Source organism: Thermobia domestica, chromosome 15, assembly GCF_964235325.1.
Source record: "Thermobia domestica chromosome 15, izTheDome1.hap1.1, whole genome shotgun sequence".
Lineage (NCBI taxonomy): Eukaryota > Metazoa > Arthropoda > Insecta > Zygentoma > Lepismatidae > Thermobia > Thermobia domestica.
The window spans coordinates 170,138,507-170,158,291 of NC_137468.1; the positions used below are offsets into that span (position 1 = coordinate 170,138,507).

General features: G+C 38.1%; 1 protein-coding gene across 1 annotated transcript in view; it reads left to right on the forward strand.

Moving 5' to 3' along the window:
• The first annotated feature begins 6,637 nt into the window (after positions 1–6,637).
• Positions 6,638–19,785, forward strand: part of LOC145671352 (dnaJ homolog subfamily B member 6-like) — a 60,707-nt gene continuing 47,559 nt past the window's right edge. The window contains exons 1-2 of the mRNA XM_081740402.1: positions 6,638–6,787; positions 8,978–9,076. Coding sequence (XP_081596528.1) covers positions 9,012–9,076 — 65 coding nt within the window. The 5' untranslated portion in view covers positions 6,638–6,787; positions 8,978–9,011. The remainder of the gene's footprint in view (positions 6,788–8,977; positions 9,077–19,785) is intronic.

Genomic DNA, 19,785 nt, shown 5'->3' on the forward strand with positions numbered 1-19,785 from the left:
AAAGAAGTTAAACCTGTGAAATGATAGGTGCAATGATCCTTAATAATAATTAACCAGTAATAAAATTGCAATGACAATTAGATAAAGAATAATTTTTTATGAAAAAAATCATAAACTCACGATTATCTCTTCATAGGGTCTTAATGGATCATCTAGACTTACAATGAAAATATTTTAACCACCTAACAATTGTTTGTGTAAGCTTAAGGAACTGATTAGCGTAGGTAAGTGGTTAACGATTTGGGCTTGCTAGCAGAACATCCATGTTAGAATCTCGGAAGACTTTTTTTTAACATGCTTCAATCTTAGCCCATACTCATTATGATAAGGAAAATCATCTTCTATGGCCAACGAAATAGATGTTCGAGTAAGAACAATAAAAGGAAAGCAAAGTAGGAGCATGACTGGAGACAAATATTTGCAAACACATTTCCTTCAATTGTTCTATAGGTGATATTTTTATTTTATTACATTTGCTAACTCATGTGTAAGCAGCATTTCTTCTCTTATGCATATGTAGTGAAATAGTACATTATACATACAATGAGTATCAGTGTCCTTGATATGTGGCATCATTTTACAATTCCATCCAAGGATAAAGATTAATCTTAAAATGGAGTTTCCTTTTTGAGTATCAATTTCACAGCAAAATCCTGTTCCAGTGTTCCACAGGCTTACCAACCGTTTGGAAAGCTATGTATAACTTGAGTTGCATTTGTCCAAAAGTTGTGTTACAAACAAAAATACTGGATCAGACGAAATGGAGATACAACAGTGAGAGAAATAAGATACTTTTTTATTTACTGTACGTAATAATGGGTGAGTATTCGCATAAAGTAAGAGAAATGTTCAAAGAGTAGATTAAAGACATTTCCAAACTACTATCTGTAAAATTAAAATATTAACATTGTAATTTAATTTATTGCATAGGTTCTAAGAAAATCAATGTATGACCTCCGTGAAAATGAAACCTAAAATTTGAGTTCACTGATATTAAAGTGGTGTAGTATCTTTAATGTAAGTTTATTTATTTAGATCTTTTAACGTTACGTTTATTTTTTGACAACTTTGTATATATAACTTTTGTCGGAAAGAGAAGTTTGATTTTGATCCATCCGACCCCCTGAAGATTTGATTCATCCAGTGCCTATAGTAGGATATACTCTACTAATCTTCCTTAACATATCTACTATTTCAATCTCAATCTACCCTATCCTACTTACCTAACCTAACGTACTCTACTTGTCTTATGTATTTTACTTGCCTAAACTTGTTACCATACATTGGTAAAGCCATAAAAGAGAAATGTATAAAAAATGATGAGCGACTTTAAATCCGCGGAAGGATATTAAAGAATTCTAGGCACATAGGGATCTGCAATTATCAGTGCGTAAATATAGTAGTGTATATATATATTTTTTTTTTCCTTTAGTGTATTCTAATTTCTTAAGATTTCATTTTGTAATCATTATTATTTGTATCTAAATGAAAAATACTTGGCTTCAGCTGCAACCCTGATTTGCCTCTGAGTCACAGAGCAGTACCAACTGTTTAATGACTTTTATACGAATTGATTCAGACACGTGAATTGTTTTTGCTGTGTATTCATCATAGACGAAGCTCAGAATTTATTCTCTAACACCTAAGTTCAGTATGTATTACGGAATTAAGATTAGTTAAGCTTGACTTCGGCCATGCGTTTCACTTCTCTGTACTATATTGATTGCTTATCAGCACCAACTCATAAAACGTTCTAGGGAATTTGCTCTAGAAAAATGTTCTAGTAAATACACTCTGCAATATATTCTTGTTCAGTTATAAATGCCTTTTGGTACAGAAACGGCTGTAATTGATTACTGGGTTTTGAGATACGAGGGCATTCGGAGAAAAGAACGTGTGGTACATCAACCAAGCACACCACCTTTGAAAGTATTCCACTGGATCACTCTTTCCCGTGTTCTGTTATATGCAAAGATTCTGTCCAACGAAGGATGAGCTATAATTTTCAAGCAGATTATAACTAGAATAAGATAAAAGTCAAATCCTTAAAATTTATTTTGGACAACTGACAACCGTCGGCTCGAAGAAGTTACTGAAATAAAGTAATATTGGCCTACTCTGAAAACCCTTCGCTCAAACATCCGTGGCGGAAACTGTCAAAATTGTGAAGATTGCATCATACTGCCTAGAATTCAAAAGATTTGTACAGAACATCCAGAATAATCAAACAGTTTCGAGTCTTAATCATTTTTTCGAGCGATAATGTATATTTATTTCTTGTATTTTGGCTTCTATAGGTTAATAATCTCTGAGGCTTTTGTTTTTATCTTTCTGTAAGTTGGTTTATTATTATTATTGAGAATGGGATTTAGATTTCTGGGCTTTCGGCATCTAAGACCATGCAACCCTTCACGTTTTGAGGAATGATGTCCCTCGACGAGCACACAATCAGGGGAAAGAGAAGAAAGAAAGGATGGGGGGAGGAAGGATGCGACCTGGGACCTATACGTTAGGTACCACCCCGCCAGTTGCCTGGTGTGAATGAGGAAAACCCAGGAAAACCTCATTCAGGGTGGCTGGCCGGTCGTTTTACACTTTTCCGAACGAGTGCCTCCACCGGGAATCGAAGCAAGGGACTGCTCACACCGGAGCCGAGAGCGGTAGCGACTACGCTACCCGGGCCACTATTATTTATTATTATTATTATTATTATTATTATTATTATTATTATTATTATTATTATTATTATTATTATTATTATAGTACATATATTATTCTTTAGGTTTATTTTGTGTTTGTATGTTTCTTATCTCGATATTTACTCTTTCAGATCTACCAGGAAATTAGGGACAGAACAGTTAGGGCACCGAATAAGAATATGGATTTGTTAAATTTGTAGAACAATATTTGTAAGAATATTTTAATAGATCAGTGAGTAAATAATCAAAATAGTGTTCTTACCTATCAGAATAGTATCAGATACATATCTGCGTAGAAACACATTAACCCATAAGTACTATGGTTCGTCTCTCAGATTGCTGCGACTTTTTGTATCATCATATTTTCTACACGCCTGCCACTACAAGTGAATTTTCTGGTCTACCTTCCTGTCTAGCAAATAGTTACATATTGTGAAGTTTGTGTTATAGTTGATCCCCTGTGCGCGGCGCTGGAGAGGTTGCGTGGTCTCACAGACGTACTATAGTAGTTACGTGAGTGTTTTAGGTTTAGCAATCTTCCGTTATCTGCCAATTATTAGCAGATTGTGTCTTACCGTGTGGCTCGTCTGGCACCACACATTAAATAATGATCCAGAGACTGGAAAACCTGAAATAAACATATCTTATAACAGGACTAAAGGCGGAGTGGATATTCTAGACTAAAAATGTACAAATTACACGTCAAGTCGTCGAAAAAGACGATGGCCACTGACAATTTTCTTTATGCTGCGTATGCTGGATGTTGCGTATGGTGTCATTGCCTATGTTTTGCATCAAGTCTACGCTAAGTCCGCAGTGATGACAAGACTTGATTTCATGAAAATGGCAAAAGGACTTCTTAGGCATCACATGGAATGTAGTTTGTTCATCGGACATCTGCCACAAAGGTTAAGTTTTTCAATCAAGAGCATACTGCAGATTGAAAGTGAGCTTTCCACCATCCAGCACGAATGAGGACTTCGAGAAGATGAAATCGTGGCCTTCTGTCTTCTGCGTCCTAAGCGGAAAGCAAGATATTCATATCAGCAATGTGGAGTGCAAATGTGCTTTCAGTGCAACAAAAAAGAAGTTCCAAGTACCTACCCCAAGAAAGTGCATGAAGTCAGAAAAGTTAGTATAGTACTTTCTTTACCGGTAAAATCAAGGTGACCAGACGTCCCGTTTTAGCCGGGACAGTCCCTTATTTTCAACCGTTGTCTCGTTTCTTCTGACTCTCAAACGGGGCGCCTAAATGTCCCGTTTTTAAGCAAACATGACCCAGATGTCTCGTAATTATTATTCAAAATATAAATGGTCAATGCTAATTCTACACTTTTCCGTACCAACACTGATTGGGAATATTCAGCCGTGCCTAGAACTTCTGAATATTCAAATGAAAATTGAGTGTTCTGTGGTTCAAGTGGGAATTCTGAGTGTTGAAATAGTTAAAAGTATTGTTGGGTAGTTAGAAACGTTCATTCTTACTTGTGTATTTTGTAAATTGAAAACACTGCTGACAAGTGAGTCCTAAAATGCAATGTGGAAGTCACCCCACCCCCCTTGCCGATTCATATGCGTCCCGTTTTTCAAAGTAAAAGTTCTAGTCACCTTGGGTAAAATTCATTTTTGTTTACTTTCGACATCATATAAGAACGAAAAATTAGTTTTATTCATTACCTTTTCACTAAACAAAAATATAGCAATACTTTCCTCTAGGTTTGAAAAACCTACAATTCCATGTTTTTTCTCCGCTTTTACTGTATTTTTTATTTTTAGAGCATCTATATGAACAATATATTTTGGATTAGTGTTATTTTGACTGTATAGAAACAGAGAAATAATTGAATATTTCAACAATTAAAATTTTAGAATAACAATGAAAGCATTGTTGCAACTTTTGACTACGTTTTCTTTCTCATTGTTTTAAAAATATACAACTTTTTTACATAGTGAAATTACTATGTTTTATTTTTCTATAAAGAACTAAAATATGTAGGATACGTTTTTTAAAAATATTTAATAAAACTACTTATCAGAAAATGTGAAACAACAATGCGGTCTGGCAGACCGCTACATAGTATTTATGTGATTATTTTCGTCCATAGTACTTAAGGGTTAATGAAAGTCTTGCCTGTTAAGTACAGATATCTCCATAAGGTAGACATTAACCACATTATGCATGATCCTTTACGATTTCAAAAGTGGTTTGAACGAGACACAAAGCTTTGACCGTTTGCAGAGGGCAATTGGGGACCTTGCTCCTTCCCGTGCTACAATTTTTCGGTGGTTTGGTGAATTCAGAAGAGGCCGGACATTGCTTAAATATGAAGAGAAAGCTGGACGTCCGGCAACAGCTGTGTCAGATGAAAACATTGCCGCTGTGAGACAAATGATTCCAGAAAATCCTCGAACAACTTTCAAGGACATTGAATCTACAGTGAACATTGGATCGCCAGCAGTAACAAAAATTCTTCATGATCATCTTCGGCTCAGGTAGGTTTCATCTCGTTGGGTGCCTCACACTTTGACTGAACAGCAGAAGCGCATGCGTGTGGAATGGTGAGAACAAATGCTTGCAAGATTTGATGGAGGCAATTATCGACGCGTCTCTGACATTGTTACTGGTGATGAGACTTGGATCTATCAATTTGACCCTGAAAATAAAAACGCCAGTCTACAGTTTGGATCTTTCCAGACGAAAATCCACTCACGAAAGTGAAGCGACCGCGAAGTGTGGGGTAGAAGATGGTCGCAACTTTCTTCTCCAAATCTGGCAATGTTGCAACTGTACCGCTTGAAGAACAAAGGACTGTTACTGTTCAATGGTACACCACTGTTTGCCTAACAAAAGTGTTCCAGAAGAATCGGGAACGGCGTCCAAGAACTGGATTGCGGGGATCCTGCTTCATCATGACAACGCGTCCACACACACGGCCAACATCACAATTCAGTTTTTAGAATCTACGCAGGTCAAACTTATGACTCATCCGCCGTATAGCCCTGACCTGGCCCCGTGTGATTTTTTCTGTTCCCCAGGATCAAAGATCGCATGCGTGGGAAGAAATTTTGCAGCCCTGAAGAAGCTGTAGTGGCTTACGAGAATGAACTTTCAACACTTGAAGAAAAAGACTGGCAACATTGCTTCCAAAAGTGGTTTTCGAAGATGCAAAAGCGGGTACAATGTAATGGTGAATACTTTGAGAAAATGTAAGTGTTAAATTGATTTTAAGTATGTAAGTTATTTCACGTCTCGAAACTTTCGTAGTGACCCTTGTAGCTATCTGTAGGGATTGTTGTAATTCATGGCTTCCTTAAATATAGAAGTGTCTCAGTATTAACGGATTCACAAATTGCTTAAATTTGTGCGTGATGATACATTATTTTAGAAGACAACAGAAAGTAATGGAAATATATTGTGATCTTACCATTAACGTCTATAACAACGTAAAAATATAATCCCATGCGCAAGGTGTTTTTATGCAATACAAAGTTTTCCTCTATTCTTTTTTTATTTGTATACTCACGTGGCAGACGCGCGTGGCGTTCCTTACGGACGCACTCCAACGCTACTGAGCTTCTGCTCTGATTCGGTTAACATTAGCCATGTTTTTCAATACAAACCATGTAGAAATTGGTCAGTGTTTTTTGGACAATAGTTTTTGATGGCATTTGCACAGTTAAGCTCTACTAGAATGAATACAAGTTCACATACCAAAAATTCGTGTATTAGGCACAAACTGTCGATTTGATGAGAAAGATATATATAAATGCAATGAATGTATGTATGGATCTCCAGTCTCAATGCCCAATAATGTTACGGAACGAGATTCATGCCCATCGATAATTACCTTTGATCGTTTTCATCAACTTTTAAGTAACAAAACAATTTCTTATTGCAAAATCAATGGTGTAGGTGACAGTGATCTTAGTCTGCACTTGAAGATACAAAACCTCAATTGAGATTAAGAAAAAAGAACATTTTTCAGAACTTTCAAATTTATATTTTCTTCTGACACTCTTTCGGTTTTTCTAAATTTTTGTGTTATTATTATTTGAAGAAGATTTTTGTTCATTTTTCTCTTGTAAAGGTATGTTTTTGATCTCCATTTAAAATTTTCATCATTTTATTAGGTTTATGTTTCGGCTGTAGATAGTTTCGTAATAGAAACAAATAGCTTTAGTGGTGACATCCCCATTAAAATTTTAATCAATCAGGGAACAAAAGTTCCTGTCTCTCAACTGAAATTTTAGGATAAAAAGAGCTTAGTATCTATTCACAAATGTCGGTGGATATGTCTATATTTCAAATGGATTGTTATCTTACCTGAAACATTTACTATCCTTAGAATTCAAAATGCAATGAAATGAGATCTTAGTGTTTAACGTTCCATGTTTATGCATGTTTATGCCTGTTAGGCTAAGAGAGACGATGAACAAAGCAAGTGAATGAAGATTGAAGAATTGGTCGAATGAGAAACAGGGAGGGGCTTGTGTATAGACCGCTCCCCCAGTTCTTTGTCACCGGAACTGGAAGAGTCACTACTACTGATACTACTACTACTACTACTACGGTACTATTACTACTACTACTACTACTTATATCGAGAACAGAACCCAACCAATCCCTGCAGGGCTTCTAACCCGTTCCTACTACTAGCACTACTACTACTATTGCTACTAACTACCAATACTACTACTACAACTACTACTGCTGCTGCTACTATCGCTACTACTACTACCACTAATACTAAAGATCAATTACCAAAAGATTTACATATTAAATCTTTATAACATGCGATTCCGATTCATTATGAATATCAATCGTTAGAATCACTATGATTCGTTAAAAAAATCACTGGGGGGAGTGGGCTATACTCAATCCCAGGGAGGAAAAGGTGGTCCCCCAGAAAGACAACGAGCACGATGTTGTCCACCAGGAACTTACTTAGCCGGAGATTAAACGACGGATGCCACGCACCAAAGGTAAGCGCTCTACCACTGAGTCACCGTGCTAGCACCTTCTGTAGAAGTAATCCTCGTTGATGGTAATGTACTTCTGGTAACCGCCAGTCAAATCCCTGGAAACTCCTGATGCTCTTGTCTCTAGGGACGGCCTTCTGCTGAATCGTAACATTACGTTGTATATCGGAAAAGACTGAAACCTTCTGGCCCTTTTGGGCTGATTTCAATTTTGGAAACAAGAGAAAGTTCGGAGGACCCAAGTCTTGGGAATAGGATTGATTGGCACAACTCCCCCGTTAGCCAGGTATTGCTGAGTCAGAAAGCCAGTGTTTGGCCGGGCATTATCATGAAGGAGGTTCAAATCGCCTTGCTTGTGTACTGGGAATTTATCCTCTTAATTTGTTGCAGCAGGCGATTCGGTATTTAACGTGCTGCCTTTAAGGAGGAATTCATTATGGATGAAACACTCAGAGCCTATGAACGCCACAAGCATTGTCTTGATGCTGGGTCTCTAAATTCGGTGTTTCTCCGCGACCGTAAAAGACACCCTTCTCCTTAACACTTGCTTTGGGTCCATAACTTAAGCACCAAATCTCGTCGTCTAACACAATGGTTTTATTAAATATGAGTGTTAATCCGCCATGTCGATGAGGTTTACATAGGCATGAAGTCTAAGTTGCATTTGTTCTGGAGTGAAAGCGTGCGACATGAGTCGGGAGGAAAGCTTTCGCCTACCCAAATCCTGTATTACTGATAAGGGCTGTCGTACGTCCAATTCCCATTTTCTCCGCTATTATTCACAATGTTACATGACAATCCTGAGTGAAAAGTTCTTTCACTTTCTGTACATTGTCTGGGATGAGTGCAGCTGCGCATCTGGAAGTTTTGGGGGGATTTTCCACTGTCTCGTCCCTCTTGGAAACGTAAACCACATATAAACACACTTCAATGTGACAACACGTTCTTGGTAATTTTTGGTCCTCATTTCATGAGTGTCTTTCACAGATTTCCCAAGTTTGAAACAGAATAGCATATTCATTCGCAGTTCCATTTCAGTATCCATTTATGGCTTTGACCGCGTGCAGTACATCTTCATTCTACAATGTGCTATTTACACACGATAAGCCCACCCGCAGTAACGCAGCACGGAAAATCGTTCAGACATGTCTTGACGTGGTCGGCGTGGGTTGTGGTGATGGCGCAATCTTACGGCCGTCGGCGGTACTACGTCATTCACTGAACTTTCTGAACAGAGTTTGTAGTTGGTTATCTACATTTACTTTTTTGTAATAATATTTTGTATTTTTAACCTATAGGTAGGGCTACTTATATTGGAGTGTTGCGGGCACAATGGTTAATTACTATAAAATACTAGAAGTGTCACGAGATGCTACGCTTGAAGATATCAAAAAAGCGTAAGTATTTTTGACGTTTGTGCCAAACAATAAGTCCAAGAATTTAAGGTTTAGATTATGTTAGTTTAAGTTTCATATTTCTTTACTTACTTTTCAGTACTGAATCTGTACTTTTGTTAGAAGCCCTTTCTTATATAAGATGTATCCTGAGGCCCGAAAAAGTTTTCTTTTCCTATTTAGATTATTAAGTAATAAAAATGTTTCATCTTTCATTTTTGGGGATTCTATTTTATATGTTCTGATTCGGACTGTGTATTGTGACTGAGAAAAGGACGAAGTTGTGATTGTTAATTATCAGTGTTACTCTTGGAGACGAATATGGTACAGTATATTTCTTGAATAACAAAATCTAATTTTTATACATCGTTATTATGCAATACTAATTAATTTCCTAGGTATATGTTATGCCAAATCAAATTTTAGAATGTGAAATCATCTTGCCCAGAGTGTATCTCTTTTTTCAATTTATAATGTAATATTTGACTTTGTTTTCGAAACGAGGATTCGAGAGAAGGATATTAATTTTCCAATTCAAATATTACATCCCCTATGAAAGTTTCCTGTATAAAACAATTTGGTCCAAAGTAAGTGTATGTGCTAAAAGATAATAGGAAATGGTATCAGTTTATAATGTAAGATTTGAGTTCGTATTTGAAGTAACCAGGAACCGAAAGGGTTATATTAATTTCTTGGGGAAAACATTACCTTCCTACGGAACTTTTGGATATAAAACCATGTTGTCTAAAATGAGTGTGTCTGTTAATATTATAGATAACGCGGATTGGTATCAATTTATGACGCAATATTTGTCATCGATAATGAAGTAATCTAAAATCGAAAGTGAAAATTAATTTCTTAGGAAACATACTACCCTCTATCAATTTTCGAATATAAAGTCATTTTGCCAAAAACAAGTGCGTCTGGTAACATAACACGGAATGTTATGAATTTATAACGTAATATTTGCATTTCGTTTTAAAATAACCAGGAAGCGACTAGGGATTTTAATTTCCTAGAAAAATATTAATTGCGTATCAAATCTCTGGCTGTAAAACCATCTTGTCCAAAGTGAATGAAAATGTTAAGAGATAACATAGAATGATAATTTATTATTTTGTAAAAGGTGCATTTCGCCAGCCCCCCCACCTTGGAATTTCGAAACGAAACCTATGGCAATCGTTTGTGCTACGTTTGTGCCGGAATGTACCGCAAAAATTTTCGTTTGTACCACTTCCGGTACGAAGTTATAAGGGTTTTAAAGTGGGAAGGCTGGAGAAACGGCAGCCTCCAAACTTGGAATTTCGAAACAAAACATATGGCAATCGTTTGTGCTACGTTCGTGCCGGAATGTACCGCAAAAATTTTCGTTTGTACCACTTCCGGTACGAAGTTATAAGGGTTTTAAAGTGGGAAGGCTGGAGAAACGGCAGCCTCCAAACTTGGAATTTCGAAACAAAACATATGGCAATCGTTTGTGCTACGTTTCTGCCGATATGTACCGCAAAAATTTTCGTTTGTACCACTTCCGGTACGAAGTTATAAGGGTTTTAAAGTGGGGGGGCTGGAGAAGCGGCAGCCTCCAAACTTGGAATTTCAAAACAAAACCTATGCCAATCGTTTGTGCTACGTTTGTGCCTGAATGTAGCGCAAAAATTTTCGTTTGTACCACTTCCGGTACGCAGTTATAAGGGTTTTAAAGTGGGGGGGCTGGAGAAGCGGCAGCCTCCAAACTTGGAATTTCGAAACAAAACCTATGGCAATCGTTTGTGCTACGTTTGTTCCGGAAAGTACCGCAAAAAATTTTGTTTGTACCACTTCCGGTACGCAGTTATAAGGGTTTTGAAGTGGGGGGCTGGGGAAACGGCAGCCCCCACCTAAAAATTTCAAAACAAAACCTATGCCAATCGTTAGTGCCGGAATGTACCGCAAAAATTTTCGTTTGTACCACTTTCGGTACGAAGTTATAAGGGTTTTAAAGTGGGGGGATGGAGAAACGGCAGCCTCCAAACTTGGAATTTCGAAACAAAACCTATGGCAATCGTTTGTGCTAAGTTTGTGCCGGAATGTACCGCAAAAGTTTTCGTTTGTATCACTTCCGGTACGAAGTTATAATAGTTTTAAAGTGGGGGCAAACTTCAGAAACATCAAATTCAGTACAAATAGAGATAGAAACATTGAGTTAACGGGAATCGTTAGTGCACTTATAAGCACTAAGCACTAACGTTAGTGCTATCATATTTTGAGATTTACTCAAGATTTTTGGTGGGGGGGGCCAACTTCAGAAATATGAAATTGTATACAAATAAAGGTAGAAACATAGTGTTAATAGCAATCATTAGTGCACTTAACCGCACTAAGCACTAACGTTAGCGCTACTATATTTTGAGATTTATTCAAAAAATTTGGTGGGGTGGTCAACTTCAGAAATATCAAATTCTATACAAATAGGGATAGAAACATGGGGTTAATGGCAAACGTTAGTGCATCGTTAGTGCACTTAAACGTACTAAGCACTATCGTTGGTGCTACCATATTTTGGAATTCATTCAAGATTTTCGGTGGGATGGGCAACTTCAGTAATTTCAAATTCTATACAAATAGAGATAGGAACATAGAGTTAACGGCAATCGTTAGTGCATCGTTAGTGCACTTAAAATACTAAACACTGACGTTAGTGCTACAATATTTTGGGATTTATTCAAGATTTTAGATGGGGGCAACTTCAGAAATATCAAATTCTATACAAATGAAGGTAGAAACATGCAGTTAAAGACAATCGTTATTGCATCGTTAGTGCACTTAAATGCACTAAGCATTAAGGTTAGCATTACCATATTTTGGGATTTATTCAAGATTTCTGGTGGGACCAACTTAAGAAATATCAAATTTCATACAAACATTTAGTGCTTTCTAGAAGCACTAACGATACACTAATGAATGGCATTAATTTTTTGTTAGTGCTTGAAGTTGACGCAAGTTCACCGTGCCCTCCAAGGATATTGTACCTGTAGCACCTACACTAATGAAGTACTAACGTTAGGGGTTGGTGCACTAAGAACCACTAGCAATTGCACTAGAAGATATCATTAGTGCTTTTGAATATGGCGAAAATTTGATGCAATTAAAAATTCCCAATAAATGTCTTATAGGAGTTTAGTGACATGTAATTGTCCATAACTACACTAATATTGAAGGACAAACGAAACTGTTAGTGTTTTCTAGAAGCACTAACGATGCACTAACGATTGCACTAGAATAGATCATTAGTACTCTTGAATTTGACGGAAATTTGACGCAATGAAAAATTTGCCTAAATTTCTTGTGAGTCTCGTGATATGTAATTGGCCATAACTACACTAATAGTGAAGCACTAACGAAATTGTTAGTGCTTTATAGAAGCACTAACGAATTGGACTATTTTTTCCGTTAGTGCTTAAAGTGTCGGTGCGAAATTCACGCTGACTTCTCCATAGGTTTTTTTACTTGTAACACCTACACTAATGAAGCACTAACGTTAGGTGTTTGTGCTCTAAGAAGCAATTACGATGCACTAACAATTGCACTAACAGAGGTAATTAGTGCTTTTGAATGAGATGGGAATTTGATACAATGAATAATTCCCCATGTGTTTCTTATGGGAGTTTTGAGACTTATAATTGGCCATTTCTACACTAATGGTGAAACACTAACGAAACTACTTGTATCTTCTAGAAGTACTAACAATGCACTAACGTATAAAACTAATTTTTTCGTTAGTGCTTGTAGTGGGGGCTAAGTTCACGATAAATTCGAAAGTTTTCTTTCCTTGTAATATTAGTGCTTCCTAGTGCACCAACACCTAAGTTTCGTGCTTCATTAGTGTAGGTGCTACAAGTAAGAAACCTTTGCGGCCCAGCGTGAACTTGGTTCCCACTTCAAGCAGTAACGAAAAATAAGTCCATTCGTTAATGTATCGTTAGCGCTTCTGCAAAACACTCATAGTTCCGTTAATGCTTAACTATTGATGTAGATATGGCCAATTATATGCCACAAAAATCCCATAAGAGATTCATGTGGAATTTTTCATTGCGTCAAATTTCCGCCAAAATCAAAAGCACTAATGACCTCTTCTACTGAAATCGTTAGTGTTTCTTAGTGCATTAACACCTAACGTTAGTTCTTCATTAATGTAGGTCCTACAAGTAAAAAAACCTTTGGAAGCTTTCATGAACTTGGCGACCCACTTCAACCAATAACGAAAAAATTAGAGCTGTTTTCGTTAGTGCTTCACTATTAGTGAAGTTATGGCCAGTTAATCTCAGGAAACTCACATAAGAAATTTAAGGGGAGTTTTTCACTGTGTCAAATTTCTGCCAAATTTAAAAGCACTAATGATCATTTCCAGTACAATCCTTAGTGCATCGTTAGTGCTTCTTCGTGCACCAACCCCTAACGTTAGTGCTTAATTAGTGTAGGTGCTACAAGTAAAATATCTTTGGTGGTCAGCGTGAATTTGCGCCCTCTTCAAGCACTAACAAAGTAATTAGTGCATTCGTTACTGATTCCTGAAAATACTGACCCTTTGTATGGAATTTGATATTTCTGAAGTTGCCCCCCACCAAAAATTTTGAATAAATTTCAAAATGTGGTAACACTAACGTTAGTGCTAAGTGCATTTAAGTGCACTAATCACGCTCTAACGATTGCCGTTAACTCCATGTTTCTACCTCTATTTGTATAAAATTTGATATTTTTGAAGTTGGCCCCCCACCAATGATCTTGAATAAATCCCAAAATATGGTAGCACTAATGTTAGTGCTTATTGCGTTTAAATGCACTAACAATGCACTAACGATTACCGTCAACCCCATGTTTCTACCTCTATTTGTATAGAATTTGATATTTCTGAAGTTGGCCCCCCACCGAAAATCTTGAATAATCCCAAAATATGGTAGCACTTACGGTAGTGCTTAGTGTGTTTAAGTGCACTAACGATGCACTAACGATGCGCTAAGTTTAGTGAAAATCTGTCTGCATAAAGATGCGTGGGGGGCTAACTTCATATGAAGTAGGTCCCAAACCAAAATCTTCAATATCTCGTAAACGCTGAAATTAGGTCTCGTTTCGAAATTCCGAGGGGGCATCAAAACGGCAGCCCCGTAGCTTGAAACTCTCGTATCTTTGTACCGGAAGTGGTACAGAAAAGAGTTTAGCGAAACGTTCCTGTTCAAAAGTAGTGCAAAGAGTGGGCATAGGCTTCATTTCGAAATTACTGGGTGCGGGGCTGCCGTTACCACAGCCCCTCTTGAAAACTCATATAACTTCGTACCGGAAGTGGAACAAACGAAAATTCTTGCGGTACATTCCGGCACAAACGTACACATACGATTGGCATAGGTTTTGTTTCGAAATTCCAAGGTTGGAGGCTGCCGTTTCTCCAGCCCCCCCACTTTAAAACCCTTATAACTACGTACCGGAAGTGGTACAAACGAAATCGTTTGCGGTACATTCCGGCACAAACGTAGCACAAACGATTGGCATAGGTTTTGTTTCGAAATTCCAAGTTTGGAGGCTGCCGTTTCTCCAGCCCCCCATTTTAAAACTTTATAACTTCATACCGGAAGTGGTACAAACAAAAATTTTTGCGGTACATTCCGGCACGAACGTAGCACAAACGATTGGCATAGGTTTTGTTTCGAAATTCCAAGTTTGGAGGCTGTCGTTTCTCCAGCCCCCCATTTTAAACCTTTATAACTTCATACCGGAAGTGGTACAAACAAAAATTTTTGCGGTACATTCCGGCACAAACGTAGCACAAACGATTGTCATAGGTTTTGTTTCGAAATTCGAAGTTTGGAGGCTGCCGCTTCTCCAGGCCCCCCATTTTAAAACCTTATAACTTCATACCGAAAGTGGTACAACCGAAAATTTTTGCGGTACATTCCGGCAGAAACGTAGCACAAACAATTAGCATAGTTTTTGTTTCGAAATTCCAAGGTTGCAGGCTTCTGTTTCTGCAGCCCCTCCACTTCAAAACCCTTATAACTTCGTACCGGAAGTGGTACAAACGAAAATTTTTGCGGTACATTCCGGCACAAACGTAGCACAAACGATTGCCATAGGTTTTGTTTTGAAATTCCTAGGTGGGGGCTGCCGTTTCCCCAGCCCGCCACTTCAAAATCCTTATAACTGCGTACCGGAAGTGGTACAAACAAAAATTTTTGTGGTACATTCCGGCACAAACGTAGCACAAACGATTGGCATAGGTTTTGTTTCGAAATTCCAAGTTTGGAGGCTGCCGCTTCTCCAGCCCACCCACTTTAAAACACTTATATCTTCGTACCGGAAGTGGTACAAACGAAAATTTTTACGGTACATTCCGGCACAAGCGTAGCACAAACGATTGCCATAGTTTTTGTTTCGAAATTCCAAGTTTGGAGGCTGCCGTTTCTCCAGCCCCCCCACTTTATAGGAAAGGGGGCCAAGAGTACGCAAATTTTAATTAAACTTATATATTTTGGTAAAAAATAGTTACAACGGAAAACTTTTACATGGAACACAAAACTTGAACTCTCCTTTACGAAATGTGAACTCAACTTTTATATACCTCTATTCTTAGAGGAAGTAGAACTCATAAAATGAAAACATTCAAATTCGTACTCTTGCCCCTATATGTGGGGCAAGAGTACGAAATCAAAGGGGAAAGAGTACGCACTCAAAAGAGCATTAACAATTATCACAGATGAAGGTGCTACTCCTTTATATGATGTGCATTGTTGATACCACCATTCATGGCATCTTGCGCACTTGATCCAGTCTTCTATTGGTGGATCACTGTAAATGATATTGCATAATGGACACTCGTACACTATTTCCTCACTGACCTGAAGAGTTGTAGCTACAACTTCGGTTGTAGCTTTCCTGGTGCAAGATGATGTTTGCCTTTGCTCTTCGGAGGGCGCCATTTCGAAAGTAAGTTCTGCTTGAAAGGAGAGGATGTCAGAATCTCTGATTGACTTCGAGAAGATCAAGATCTACTGGTTGAGTGCTTGGTAGCAGTTGGAGGAGGACTGACAACCACCGAAGGAGTGCATGGTGTAAATGGTCCACATGGGCCCCTGCTTACCTCCAGTTAAGATCTAGTTTACTGGTTGAAAGTTTGGTAACCGATGAACGAGCAGTCAACAGAGAAGTGTTTGATGTGGATAATCCGCATGAGCTCCTGCTTGCTTCTAGTGAGAATCCAGTGTTACTGGTTGAAGGTTAGATAACAGATGAATGAGAACGAGCAAACGGCAGAAGAGTATTTGAAGTGGACAGTCCGCATGAGCTCTTGCTTGTTTCTAGTGAGGATCTAGCGTTACTGGTTGAAGGTTTGGTAGCATGAATGACAACGAGCAACCGGCAGAAGAGTGTTTGAAGTGGACAGTCAGCATGAACTCTTGCTTGCTTCTAGTGAGGATCTAGCGTTACTGTTTAAAGGTTTGGTAACAGATGGAGGAGGACGAGCAACTGGCAAAGGAGTGTTTGATCTGGATGCACCGCATTGGTCCCTTTTTACTTCCAGTGAATCATCCGATGAACGATTTTGGGCTCTATTCAGGTCTGATGCTTGATTTTTTGCTTCAGGAATGCTTTCGTCTTCAGACCTGGCTTCTACATTTAAGTCTATCACATCCACAATAGAAGGAAGAAAATCTTTTTCAGTGAACACATCTGGATTCAGTAGGACAACTCTAGATTCTTGAAGGCTGGATACCAATGGTTGCAGCGTTGTAGTCATCATCATCATAGGTATTCTGCCTTTATTGGCAGGTCACTTGCCGCAGCTGAGAAGCTTCCATTCTCCACGGTCCTCCGCTAACTTCTTCGTCTTCACGTATGATCTTTCTGTTTTTATATCATCCATTAATTGTAGTCTCCTTCGCCCCCTCCCTCTCTTTCCCGCTACGATACCCTCTAGGACGTCCCTCATGATACAATATCTTCTTAGGCAATGTCCCAACCAGTTTCTCTTCCTCTTCCTAATAATATCTAAAAGTGTTCTTTTCTCACCCACCATTTCTAACACTCTCTCATTCGTTTTCCGCTCGACCCAACTAATTCTTTCCATTCTTCTCCACATCCGCATTTCGAAGCTTCCAGTCGATTTTCATCACTTTTACGTAATGTCCACGTTTCCGCCCCATACAGTACAACACTCCACACGAAGCATTTTATGAGTCTTTTTTGTAGTAAGCCTCAGTAAACAAACTCGCAACTTGGAATTATGTGGGATGGATGATTCCTCATCCATTTATCACACACAGTTGAATACCAGGATTTCATCGGGTCAAAAAAAGGAGCGATCTAATGGTTTCAAATTATGACTGGGATTTGGTGGTAAACTCAACATCACTATCCTATTTTGCCTGCAGAAATCAATCGCTTCGATTGAAATGTGAGAGGTCTGATTGTCAACAAGTAAAAATACCTTTTTCGTAACCGAATTTGATCGCACATGTTGGTGTAAATAATATAACCATTCTACGAAAAGTTGTGAGTTAATAAACCAGAAGTAGATATTCCCACAGAACCTGGCGGCGAGCCATCGAATAATTCTTGTTTCATTTGTTTTGTGGGAAATATCTGGGGAATAAAGGAACCAGATGCACTCACCATGAAACAGCTGTTATGTTAACTCCAAAATCACTTGATTTTTTCGTCGACTTTTGGAACTTTATGAGGAACCGTATTTATTCCAGTTTCGTACATGTTGTATATATCCCCCTGGAGAAAAGCCGTTTTGTCTTACAAGATCTTTTAGACAATTAAAAAAACATTCAACTTGTGGTTTGCTAAAACCACGAGCTCTCCCCAGACCAGTCTTTGAAGGCTGTTGCAAAGCAATTGTTAAATGTCTACGACGGAAAGACTCTGTCCAATCTCTTTCTGCCATTCGATTCAAATGGCTAAAGGATATGGGGCACCTAGTTACGTTCAGCAAAATTCTATATGCCATTCTTCTTAGATCTTTTAAAGTTAATTCATAGAAGAATTGATCCAGTAATGTGATATATTACACTAATTCGTTCTCCATTTCTTCGGTAAATAGGCCTACTGGCTTTATTGTACCTAAAGACGTTGCAGATTCTCATTCAAAAAAAGAAAAGAAAAATCCTTAATTCTCCTTACATCAGTAATGGGAATGCATAGGATACAAAAAAATCAGATAATATTTAGACACTTTATAAAATATATTTCCAGCTTATTCCATCAGTTACAGAATGCTTGTCACCTACAAGGGTAACTTGAAAACTTCTCGATCTATCCTTGATGAATCTACATATTGTCAAATGTTAGGTTAGGTTAGCTTCATATATATCTTTATAGAATCCCATACCAATCATTGGACTGATACCGCCTTATGCAGAGTCGTTTTAACGTATGATTACTAAAGGACTGACAACTACAAGAAACATACGGTAGTCGAACTTTTTAGTATGGCACTAATCACGCGTCAGAACGACTCTGCATAAGGCCCATTGAAATTTATTACTGAAGACTACTGACATTTAAGATAAAAGAGGACAAAGCGTAGTATTTCTGAAACCTGAATAAAATAAGCAAGCGTAACGTTATTCAATAACTGCAGATGTCACTTTCGCACACGTTTATCTGTTTCGAAAACTCAAACACCACCTTAGATACTGTTATGTAAGGAATGGTATTTAGAATAAAAATTTATCCCTCGTACATAAGAAAATATCAGGATTCTTCAGAATTCTTAACGTTAGAGGCTACATATGGGAACCAGTATTCGTAAAGTTTGCCGTCACTCTCTATTACAACGGAATCTACATTCTTTTTTGATTGTTAGTTCTAAGTCAAATTAGATTCTTTTTCATAGAACAGAAGGGGCAAGAGTACGCACGCGTACCCTTGCCCCGTAGGTATCTGCGTACCCTTGCCCCCTCACTACACAATTGACTTTCCCGTGATGTTGTACAGCCAACTGTTGGAAGAAAGTCAATTTACTCCATCCTGTCAAACAATGGATATGTTAGAAACTAACGCTTTATAGTACTTTGAAATCGTTATAAAATTGTGTAAGTTATTTATTAACTACTTATGTCCCAATATTATATCAAACTATTAGAAAAACATAAATAATTGCCTAGATAGCTTGTAGTTTGCCTAAGCACACTCAAACTTGTTTAGGTTCTAGACGCCATTAACATCAAACTCCACGTGACGCATTATTGCAATACGCGAATATATTCACCTGATTTTAGGGAATCGTATCCTTACCCCTCACGTACTCTTGCCCCCCTCTACTCTAAAACCCTTTTAACTTCGTACCGGAAGTGGTACAAACGAAAATGTTTACGGTACATTCCGGCACAAACGTAGCACAAACGATTGGCATAGGTTTTGTTTCGAAATTCCAAGTTTGGAGGCTGCCGTTTCTCCAGCCCCCCACTTTAAAGCCCTTATAACTTCGTACCGGAAGTGGTACAAACGAAAATTTTTGCGGTACATTCCGGCACAAACGTAGCACGAACAATTGGCATAGGTTTTGTTTCGAAATTCCAAGGTAGGAGTTTCCGTTTCTCCAGCCCCCCCACTTTGAAACCCTTATAACTTCGTAGCGAAGGTGGTACAAACGAAAATTCTTGCGGTACATTCCGGCACAAACGTAGCACAAATGATTGGCATAGGTTTTGTTTTGAAATTTTTAGGTGGGGGGC